Source organism: Globicephala melas, chromosome 6 (genome assembly GCF_963455315.2).
Source record: "Globicephala melas chromosome 6, mGloMel1.2, whole genome shotgun sequence".
NCBI lineage: Eukaryota > Metazoa > Chordata > Mammalia > Artiodactyla > Delphinidae > Globicephala > Globicephala melas.
Window position 1 is genome coordinate 30,885,379 of NC_083319.1, and position 12,237 is coordinate 30,897,615.

The window sequence follows — 12,237 nt, forward strand, 5'->3', positions numbered from 1 at the left end:
CGTGGTCTCAAATAGAAGTAGCACAGACAAAATAAAAAACATATCTGTACATAGATGGACACTGAAATGCAGTAGAGGCAATATATGTTGTGGTTTAAGTGCTGGTGTGATCTCTAAGGTCAAGCATCCGGATCCAAATACTGACTCTGACACTTACAATATGTGTGGTCTTGGGCGAGTCGCTATGCCCCAATTTCCTCACTCGTGAAAATTAGATAAATAGAGTACCTACTTTCTAGAGATGCTATAAGAATTCAATGAGATAACACATCTAAAGCCCTGAAAACAAAGCTATTTTAGCTATTATTGTGTACAAAATACAAGTTAGACTTAATTCATAAGTACCACAGGCAGTTTCATGCAATATTGCCCCTTTGGCATGTTTCCACTCGCCACTCCTTTCCAGCACTTCTAGGAATATTTGAAATATGCAACAGACGTGTTCTGTTTAACCCATTTCCCGGCACTGTTACTACAAACTCCCCAGAAAAGAGCATCTCATTAATAGGAAGCAACAAGCATTAAATGCATAGTTGACATTTGAAAATTGAAACTCTGCATCTTCCCCACATCCAGCCTGTGGAAGACTGTTGCCTCATTCATGGTGGCTAAAGATGTTAGAAGTATTTGGGTCTAGTACCTGGCTGGCCTCTGTTTCATGCTGCCTAAGACAGCCTCCTGGTTCTTTCTTATGTCCAGAGGCCTCGGTTTACAGCATTTCCTCCAAGCAACTCTGTCATCTATGGCAGATCCTCAGCTCCAAGCTTGGCTTTCTGGGTAATTTTAAAACCTGACACTCACACTTCTTATTCACAATAGAGGACAAGGAAAAGGGGGTGGAAAACATGATTCTTTTTCATTGTTTTTACCTCCTTGGGGACTGCTGCAGTCCCCTTCTCTGCAATTTGCATCAAGCTTGTCAGAATCATTTCCGTTATCTCTTAAAGCCTCTCTTTCCAGGCAGGGAGCACACCCCCCTCTCCCTCAGGGTCTGTGGTGCTCCTGTATCACACTGCGGCCCCATCAGCAACAAGCTGCCGACCAATCAGGTCACAGCTGTTCTATGTCGTGTTACATATTTTTTTCTATAATTATTTTTAACATAAATTTTTAACGAGAGAGGAACACAAGAAGACATAGCAGCAAAGACACCATCTCATAATAATAAAGCATTTGTTTTCCAGCCATAATAGAAACAGGGAGCTTCCAGTGATCGCATTTCCAACTGTGAGATGACTCCTATTCGCATTTCTCTCACCTAAATTCAGAGCCAAATGCATCTTTCACTCAGCTTATCCATTTTTATTGGCAGATTCCCTTCTGAAATCCCGTATTTTGAGAAGGAGCTAAGGCAACACACCCTCATGGCTTATTGGGCCCATGTTTCCTGTGGTACCTCCCTACAACCCAACACCCACCTATAACCTTTCAAACGCAGTGAGTGTTTGAGGGCTCACAGCTGTCGCAACTCTTCTGCATGGTCTAGTGGAGTATTGAACCTCAGCGTTACAAAATTGTCCTGTGAAAGCTTTTTAGTGTTAAATTCAGTTAACTCACTGGTCGCCTTACACTCTAAGGCTGAGGAAAGCTTGCAAACCACAATCAAAACACTCTAGAGGCCAACAATATAACACGTTCATTTCCTCCAATTAGACACCATATCTGCCATTCAGCACCTATCACCTTGCATTCATAGGTGGCTCAGAGCCACATGTCAATCATCAGAGCACTTGTGATGCTGCCACCTAGAGTATGTCATGGAAGCCAGCTTTTGCTTATTCTTCTATATTATATTCCCAGATATATGTACAAAGCTCTGGAGAAAACCAGATTGGCTAATTCTATTTGCCTGATTTCTGAGGTTGCCTGGACATTCTAGGAAAATGTGTTGATGCCTAACTCCCAGGTTTTCCCCACTATGAATCATTCCATGATCCTAGAGTTAGGTCTGTTGGCTCAAAAACTCTCTCCCTCTTTTTTTCTTTGGAAGAATATCTATGCAAATACCTTTATCTGCCGCAACTTGACATCCCTCCCCTATGTTTCTTATTTATTGAGTGAATAAAATAATAGATAAATGAATGAATTACCAACATATGGGTTTGAGGAAAGGCCTGGGGAAATTATGGGCCATGGTATGAAAAGATTTTGCTCTTTTCTTTAAATCAGAGGAAAAAGGTAGATATTGCAAAAGACTATATATATAGTCCTTAGTTTATTCAACATGTGATTTCATGTAAATTTTGGTCTGTCCTTCACTCCACTGGGTTTCCAATACACCTCCTCTTTTCTCTTTCCTCTCACCTCAAGATATACAAAAATTGTAAACCATATATATATATATATATATACACAAATAACACATGCCACAAACAAGATTGTTTTGAAATTATTCAAACTCAATAGTAAAAGATTTGAAGGAAGAATTAAAGGGAACTGTAAGGCTAGAAGGAAAATTATATCCACACCTTTGACCCAGTGTAAAGACAATGGAGCTGTAAGTGAGCTCATTATAGAACTTTTACCCAGCCCAGGGCACAGGAAAGCTGGGCTGTGGTACTCCCTGCTCATTTATATGGGCCTTAAACCATGAGAAATGTTAAAGAACTGCAGAGTGGTTTGGAATGTGTTCGTGTGTTTTAATGGCTCGGAGCACGTATCAATCAGTTTTTGCTGTGTGAGAAATCATCTCAGTTCATAATGTTTTAAACAACAGCTAGTTGCTTATGAATCTATGTGTCAGCTGTGCAGGCTACTGATTTGGGCCAAACTTGGCTGATCATGGTCACATTTCTCCTGTGTCTACAGCCAGCTTGGAGAAAGGAGGGAGAAGCAGAGGGCTGGCTGGTCTAGGATGGCCTCAGCTGGTCAACCGGGAAGACTGGGGACTCTCTCCGATGGTCTGTTATCAACCACCCGACTAGTCTGGACTGGTTCCACTGTAGCAGTAGGGTTCTGAGAGAGGCAGTGGAAGTGTGCAAGACTCGGAACCACCACCTGCCACTTCTGCCACTTTCTATCGGCCAGAACAAGTCATGAGACCAGGCCAAATTCAAGGGGGAGGGAAAGAAGACTTTCCCCTGGAATCCCCCTTGATAAGGGTGAGTTGCTAAGTCACACTGCAGAGGGATATGGATGAAAGGAAGAACGAAGGATTAGGACCACTTTTGCAATGCACACAGGGCAAAATGAAACAGGATCACCCTAGTTAAGTCCTTGTGTTTTTGTTCTTATCCATGTAACTGAATCAACACTTAATTATCTCTCCCTTTTCCCCTCCCCTGCAGGTCCTTCCCTTCTCCTCCTTATTAGTAAGAGTCCAGGAATAGATTCTTGATTCAGTTACATGGATGGGAACAAAGACACAAGGACTTAATAGAGTGTTTCTATTTTGTTTTGCCCTGTGGTAGATTGCAAAAGTGGTCATAATCCTCCTCTGCCTCCTCTTCCTCCTTCTCCTTCAACAAGGCTAGAAGAAATTAGCAGCCATGTGCTTAGGGCTCTAATCTCTTCTTATAGCAAGAAGCTCTTCTCATTGCATCTGTCAAAGTGTATTTCAGAAACCAGACCCCCTCTTCCTGTGCCTGGTCAGCAATAACTCTTTTGCTGTCTACAGCCATCTCAAGGATGGTGGTAGGTGGCTCGACACGAGCCTGAAAGAGGATCCTGAAAGAGGATCTATTTCAATTTGACTTTCATTATTCCAGCAAGAACTTGAGGCTCTCTTGGGTCTTTTTTTTTTTTTTTTAAGCTTCAGACCTCAACTGTCATTCTCAACTCACAAAGTCATCCCTATACTGGGACACTTTGGGCTGAAACCTGCAGCTTGTATGCTTTTATTCTCCTCAAACTCAACTATAAACATCAGGGTTGTCCTGCGGGGCTAAGGATGAGTCATATTAGAGTATCTACCAGCAGGACCATGCTTAGAGTCCAGCAGCTGAATAAACAGAATCTCATTTCTACTGAAGCATCATCTTCATAGCCATGAACTGTTTCAAGTCAGTGCGGCTTTCTGAGCCTCACTGGCAGGAAGAGAATAGAAAAGCATCTAAGGTTCTTCATAAAAGAATGTGCCATACCCTGGCCCATCAGCCCTCCAGGTGCAACACCCATTCCGGTTTCAGGACAGCATGAGACTTGATGAATCACTGAACATCAGTTGAAAAGAATTGCATTGGCTCCTTTTATTTCCCTGACACTCCAGCAGGCAGTCTGTCCATGGTTTTGTGATTGCATCTCTATCTGTGTACCCAGTTCCGTATTACTCACAAGGAAATAGCTAAAAGATGGGGAGAGCTGCAGAGTAGAAAGTCAATCTAAAGTGTCTCTTGGTTTCCTAGGTCCAATGTGGGACCCTGTCAGCTCACTGTGTGGAATACGTCCAATCTGAGTCATGACAATCGACGAAAATACATCTTCAGTGATGAGGGAGGACAAAACCAGCTGAGCCTCCGGACCCACCAAGACATCCCTCTCCCACCAAGAAGAAGAGAGCTTCCTGCCTCGCTGACCACCAATGGGAAAGCAGACTCCCTAAATGGGGCTCGGAACTCAGTGATGCAGGAGCTCTCAGAGCTGGAGAAGCAGATTCAGGTGATCCAGCAAGAGCTGCAGCTGGCTGTGAGCAGGAAAACGGAGCTGGAAGAGTACCAAAGGACAAATCGGACTTGTGAGCCCTAAGTGGCCACGCTGCTCTCTTTTCTCAGTTCCTGGCCTTCTTCTGAGCCCTTAAGACACTTTGTAATGCTCTTTTGTAACTACTGACCAAGGTGGGGGGAAGCTGAGGTCTGGGTCTTCTTAGAGGTCAAGTCTGCTCTCCCTAGCCTGCAAAGCAGCAGCCAGCCTTCTCAAGCTCATTCCTAGGTCTCCAGGGTAGGAGTCTTCCTCAGAGCAGGAATCTTACATTAGTCAGAAGTAAACACCGTGTGAGGGATCTGTGAATAACCAGACAGCCCCAGCTCCTGTTAATCTTTTCACCTGGTGCCACAGTAACATTTCTGGTTTTTAGCCCTTTCTCTGCACTATCAACAAGAGATAAAATTGTTACTCATACCTGTGTCTTACTGGGTTGTTGGTTTTAATCTTAGTATAGAGCGGGATTATTCAGGGTTGTGACTTTTGCTATAACTCCCCAGTGTAGATTTGTTCCTACAGTCTGAATGGGGAGCCAGGGAAGAGCTAGAGAAACTTAGGACAGGAAGGTGGGTACTTAGAAAACTTAACTGAACTCATTCACATCATAGCAGGCCAAGGATTGATTGGATCAGGCAAGAGCCATGTTTTTGAAAGGGTCCTGGATCTCCAACATCATCCTGACTAACATTTGGTAGGAACATGTTTACACGCCACTATGAAAGGGAACAGGGATGTGGTGAGCAGAAAGAGCACAGGCAGAAGAGGCATTAAAATGTATACCATGCTTTTCAAACGAAAGCTCTGGGCCAGAAAAGCAATTTCGCTAAGGAATGAATAGGCCCGTACTTCTAATCTAATTAAGCATCTCCACTATAGTGTGTGCCTTTCAGAAAGGAAAGTGAGAAAAGCAAGGCAAGGATGTGGCCTTAGGATGAAACTGGGACATTCCTGCTAATTGCCTGCACGGGACACGTGAGCTGGCACTGTGAGTTAAGGAAAGATGTTCTGCAATCCATATATTCTGCAATCCATATATTTGGCTATTTTCAGATCAGCAGGCACCTGTGTCTTAGCTATAGGAATCCCAGAAGTGAACTTCAAGCCTGTGAACACTACAAGCTTAAACATTCAGGAATGTGCCCTGTGCTTTTCATCTCTCTATGGATCACTAGCAAGTCAGTCTTGCAGCCTCACACCCCCTCATCTGTGCCAGTGAACAGGCACTGGTCCCTCTGATTCTCCCCCAAACCCCATCTAATGCCCCCAAGAGATTGATATGAGTAAGCTGTTTCCCCTCTGCCTAGGCATCCCTTTTCCAGTGTGCAAAGGCTTGGACACGCAGAAAGGGAAAGGAATACGTGAACTATAGAACTTCAGTTCTCAGTCACCTAGGAACTCATTAGGATGCTGACTGCATGAGATGGGAAAGGGGGTGGATGTGGGCTCAGAAACCTGTTACCAACACTCCCAGGTGACTGACATGCGGCCTAAAAATTACTCTTCAGGAAACATTGTTCTAGAAATTTGGCTGCTCCAGGCATGGGGAGAATTGAGAAGAGCCTTTTTGAGAGTTTCTCAAAAGGCTTCAGCACACACCTGATGATTCACGGTCCACACAGCCACGCCCACCCCAGGACACCATGTAGGACTAGACTTTCTTGTCTATCAATTAATTGCTTTATCTTCTCAGTTGCTTATCATCTTTGCTCCACCCCAGTCAGTTTGAAGGCCTACAGAGTTCTCAGCACCGTGCCAAGCACCGTGCTCTGTAAGCTACAGATCACTGGGAAGGCTCCTCAATCACAAAATTTCTTCCCCTACTTTTGGATGCAGTCCCTGCATTTCCACCAAGAGCTGCCCAGTCCCCCAAGGAAAGATAACACTTTAAGCTGCAATTAGATAAGACTCCAGCAATTAGCTGTCTGAGAAAACCCTGGGGTGGATATAAGCTTAGAGATTCTGATGAGGGAGGTGGACGGGTTCTAAAGTTAGACTTCATCAACCTCACAGATGAAACAGTTCAATAATGAGGGAACAGTGATCCCTGGAAACAGAAAGGACAGCTCTGCTTTGAAATGCCCATCCTCCCATGTTCTCACCCCAGACAAAAAAGTAGGTTTGCAACTGCCTTTGGAAGATTATGCCCCTTAGCCATCCCCACCCATCTGCAACAACTAAGGATGCTCTAGAGACTCTGCCATCATGCTCTGCACCCCTAACCTCTGCGCAGCCTGGAAGGCTGACGTATAGGTGTACCTCAACTCACGTAACAGCCATGCTCCTAATGTTGTACCTGGACATTTTTTATAACTCAGCTCAGATTCTGACTGTACTTGAGAAGTTGGCTATTTAAAGGAACCCAGAGGTGACTTCTTTTGTAAAGAATCCTTTTGTAATGCAATTAATTATCCCGTAATGTATTTGTTTTGTAAGTTTGGATTTTTGTATATCAGGTTTACCTTAAGCTTCTCTACTGAGGCATTCTGAGCAGTGGTGGTAACATGCCAGGTCACCCTGCCTATCCACAAACATGTAGATGACCAGGGCATGGCTCCTCGAATACCTTCTGAGGAACTACCTGGCCAAAACTGCGGCCAGGAGGTGGCCAGAAGCAGCAGGAGCTGAAAGCAGGCTTACTGCCGTCAGCATTGCTTGAAATGCCCCCATGTTCTGGACAAAGAAAAACAAAGCATAATCGCTTGTGTTGAAATGATGCAGTCTTCATGTTAAGTAGGAATGGTAATTGAACAGTGTTTTGCAATTTGTGAAACAGTGTGTTGTGTTTTGTAAAAAGATTTCATGAAATGGTGGGTCCTTTGAAAACCTTCCTTCCTGTTCTGCTCCACCTCTGTTCTCTCAACTCCCCTCAGGCTCAAGAAACACAAGGATCAGAGAAGTCTTCAGGTGGAGGGTGGTTTTCTGGTAAAGAAGGAGATAAGGGATGCTACCTTGCCTCCTATTGTGGGCTTCTCTTCCATGAGATCAGGAAGACCTCCATGTTTTTTTTTTAATTTTTATTTTTGGCTGTGTTGGGTCTTCATTGCTGTGCGTGGGCTTTCTCTAGTTGCGGCGAGTGGGAGCTACCGTTCGTTGCGGTGCACCGGCTTGTCATTGTGGTGGCTTCTCTTGTTGTGGAGCACAGGCTCTAGGCGCACGGACTTCAGTAGTTGTGGCTCATGGGCTCAGTATTTGTGGCTCGTGGGCTCTAGAGCGCAGGCTCAGTAGTTGTGGCGCACGGGCTTAGTTGCTCTGCGGGATGTGGGATCTTCCTGGACCCGGGCTCGAACCCATGTCCCCTGCATTAGCAGGCGGATTCTTAACCACTGAGCCACAGTGCTGAAAAAAGACCTCCATTTTTTTCCAAGCTCTGATGCTAGGAAATGAGGTGCACGACAAGTCCACTATCACACTCCCCAACCCTGTTTTCCAAGGGGGAATTCCTGGCACAGGAAGCATATAATAAAGTAGGACTGGGCAAGTTGGAACAGATAGGGCTATTGGTTCATGTAAATAATGAAAATAAGGGCCCCAGAGTGTGGATGCCCAAGGTGGAGGAGCAGGGGGATCCCTCCAACAATTGAAGACAAGTTGGAAGAACGACTGGGACAGACAAGTGAGGCAGCCACATGGACCCAATCATTCGAGGTCTTTAAGGTGCCTGGAGGTGACTTTCCATTATCCACGGATCTTGCTGTTGCACAAACCTTATATGGGAGCTGCTGCTTCTGTGCCAACCAGATAAGCCGTAAGTGGAGCAGCTGCTGAGCAGGACAGAGCTATGTCATCTGGGCAACAGACTTCTCAGTGATGGTGCTGGGTCTGTTAGAGCCTTGGAGCTAGTGACCACTTCCTCGGTATGGATAAAGACTTAAGGGGAAAGAAACCATTAGCCTCTCTTCCTCCCAACTCATATATTTGATAGGCAAACCAGAAAATCCATCCAGTCTTCAGAAGGAACTGCTTTCTAGTCATCAAAACCACTTCACTCTGCACTGTTCACTTATTCCTTTCTTCACCCACCCACATCCATCTAATCCAGGATTCCCTCATTCTTTAAGTTTAGTTCCTAATCGTTTTATGAAAATAACGTACCTGTAAGTATTTTCTTAAGGTTTGTAAAGTGTTTGCATTGTGTCTTCACTTTAATGTGTTTGCAATTGCTCCGTTCCAGGAAGAACTGAAACGCTGTCTTGTGAGCATGAGGTGAACAGGCTGTTTTGCTCCAGCCACTTTTCTTGTACAACCACGTGGATGGACTAGATGTCCTCAGGCCTTTTCCATTTTCAGTTTCTATGACTGTGGAATAAATGTTGAGATAAAAACTTCACTTCCAGATGTACTGCTGGCATTGTCTTTGGGGACTCAAATGTTGACATGATACCAGCCCCTTCCTAACAGGAGACCCAGTGATGCTGTGACTTATGCTTACTTCTTTGGTATAGTCCAAAGCGACACAAAACGTGCTGAGCAAACTCAGAGCCCTGGCATCATGCAGTTAAACTGAAATAGCTTCGTCTGAGACATTCTAGGAAAAGCCACACTATTAAGAGATCTCTAAAAACTCTGCTCCAACCACCTCATTTAGTAATTCAACAAACATTTGTTAAAGAATTTATATTTATGTGCCAAGTGCTGGAGACCATCATAAGATGGGCATGGTCTTTAACCTCAAGGACCTTCTCGTCTGTCCTTTTCACAACCTGTAAACTGATACTACTATATATAATAGCTGACACTTATTGAGCACCTATTTTAGTAACTGTGATCTCATTTAATCTCCATTAAAATTCTGTGAGATCGGTACTCTAGACCTAGTCTAGAGTAGATAAGCTGGACCTCTAGTTTATAGATGGAAAGACTAAGGGTCAGGGGATTATGTGAGCTGCCCACAGTCCCACAGCTAACAAGAGTAGTGGCAGAGATTCATACGCAAGCAGTGCAATTCCAGAACAACCATACTATGTTGTCAGAATACTGATTATCTCCTTACAACTTCCCCTTCTTCCTCTAACCCTCCCCCTCTCTAGTCTTTCTGCCATACTGCCTCCTGCCCATGCCTCAGCCTGGTCCCCAGCTCCACAGAAAGCTCACGTGGTAACTGCACCTGCCATGGTCCACTGAACTCCACACTGCAGCCCTTGAGTAGCACAGAAATACTGTTTCAGGCATCTTTTTGCTTTCTAGTCCAACCAAGAACTGGTGCAAACACAGCTGCAAATCACTCAGCAGTCCTGCAGTCTCAGGCGTTTTGCGATTAGCTGCTGGAAAACTTGCTGTCATGAATCTGCTAGCTGGATGGATGCATTCTTCCCACACAATCTTGTGGCATATACCCAAATCAAATACTACAAAAATATAGACCTACTGTATAACCTAGTTCAACCACCAACTTACCAAAGTCTGTTGAGCATCATTAAGTCATTCATTTTTTAGATGCTTATTCTGAGCCAGGCATTGGGCTGGCTGCTGGAGATAGAAAGACATAAAGCAGATGCTGATCCCATGGAGCTCAGTCTAGTGGGGAGACACAAACTGGGAAAAAAATGTGGCGTGTACTCTGATAAAGAAATGCACATCAGGTACTACGGGAGCAAAGAAGACACTTTTTCCCTTTTTCCTCTGTGTGTGTGTGTGTGTGTGTGTGTGTGTGTGCGCGTGTGTGTGTGTGTGTAGTGTGCAGTGGAGAAATCGAGTGGAGGGTAATAGGCATCCCAGGTTAAAAAAAAAAAAAACCAGCACGTGCAGTTCTGGAGTTGGGAAACTATGGCAATCAAGGCACTTAGGAACATCAAATAGTACAATATGACAGAAACATAAAGCACAAGGTGGGTAGCAAGCTATCAGGCCTGGAAAGAGAAAAGCAGAGACAAGATCACTGTGCTAAATTGGATTTGTATCCCAAAGACTACAGGAACCATTCAAGGATTTTAAGCTGAAAATGGATTTGTGAAAAGATCGGGATCCTCACCACTAGGTGGACCTGGCTGTCATTCACATGCATTTGTTTGTAGGGCAGTGAGCAAATGAAGTTAACCTTTTGATGTTCTGGAATGACTTGGCCGTGGCATCATTTAACAGGGACAGGTGGACTTAGAGACAGACAGACACAGATAAACACATATGGCCTAGATTCCAAAGAAAATGTCAGTCTTGTTTTTCCTAGAAAGAAAATGTAGAAGAAAGAAAAATTGACCTCTCAATTTCTTTATTTGCAAAATGCTGTCTTGAGCATTTACTAGGTGTAAGCACTGGGCTAAATGTTTTGTTTATATTGTCTCAATTCATCCTCAAAACAATCCTACAAAGTATTTATTATTTTATAGATGAAGAATCTGAAACAGAGAGAGCTGAAGTAACTTGCTAAGCAGCTGGGCCATACTCACCCAAGTCTGACTTCATGAGAAATAGGTTTAGCATAGTGCCTGGAATCACAATAAGCACTCCACAAATGCATAAACGGGTTGGGTGAGCAAGGAGAAATCTAAGATCCTTTTGGTTCAATTCTACGCTAGAACAAAACGCTATGGGAACTCTCATTAAACAAGGGAATAAAACGTAGTCCTAGGGACTTCCCTGGTGGTGCAGTGGATAAGACTCCATGCTCCCAATGCAGGGGACCCGGGTTTGATTCCTGGTCAGGGAACTAGATCCCACATGTATGCCGCAACCAAGAACCCTCATGCCACGACTAAGACCCGACACAGCCAAATAAATAAATAAATAATTTTTTTTTTTTTTAAAAAAAGAACAAACCAAGAAATCCCACTGTAAATTCATATGAGAATGCGATCGCTAGCAGAAACAGCCAAAGACCTTTGAAAAAGATCCCTAGAGTAGGTAAGAAGGTAAGAGCCAAGCCAGGCAGTTAAGATATATGCCTTAGAGCACATCAACCCTGATTGTGGTCCAAATGGCCAAGATAATTTCCAAGGTAACAACTAAAGAAAAAAGAATAAGAGACCATCTCTACAAGACCTGAAATGTTTTAAAAAAAAAGAGAGAGAGACTCTAGTACTTCTACAATAATCTTTGAAACTGGCATTTATAGGCATTACTTTAAAGAAATCCTCAAAAAAATCTCTTACGGATCTAGGGCAGTGATTCTTAACTTTTTTGGTATTTGTTAAGTTTCAAAATTCCTTTAAGAAATTTTGATTCTTTAAGGATCTGAAAAAAGCTATGACTAATGTACACACACACAAACAAAATTTCATATACCATTTGTGGGTATTCCTGAAGCCCATTCATTGACCTCTTCTCTAATGAGAAGCCGGAGTGCACCAAGTCACCACCATTTTTGATCGTTATCTAAAAATGACTTTAAGAGCTCCTCCTGTATTGCCTGGACCTGAAGCTAGTTGGGACTAGGGGCTCCCTGCTCTCTGCAGCTAGAAGAACTTCCCCTAAATCCAGCTTCCCATTGGACTCCTGGTTCCTTCCACAACATTCCACAGGCTCCAGGGTCCCCTGATGCTGGGCAGCTGGCTTTCCTAGCCAAGTGTCATAAACAATTAATATCCAAATCCAAACCACTAGCTGCCCATATAGTCTGTTTGCCCTCACAAGTTTCCTTATAAGACGAGAACAGTAAGGGGAAAG

The 12,237-nt window shown here is 43.9% G+C and overlaps 1 protein-coding gene across 2 annotated transcripts in view; it reads left to right on the forward strand.

Annotated features, from left to right (window-relative positions):
• The window catches only part of GRIN3A (glutamate ionotropic receptor NMDA type subunit 3A), a 155,201-nt gene extending 146,236 nt beyond the window's left edge, over positions 1–8,965 (forward strand). For both annotated transcript variants that reach the window (XM_030829877.2, XM_060300679.1), the window contains one exon: positions 4,344–8,965. In XM_030829877.2, coding sequence (XP_030685737.1) covers positions 4,344–4,683 — 340 coding nt within the window. In that variant the 3' untranslated portion in view covers positions 4,684–8,965. The remainder of the gene's footprint in view (positions 1–4,343) is intronic.
• Positions 8,966–12,237: the final 3,272 nt, after the last annotated feature.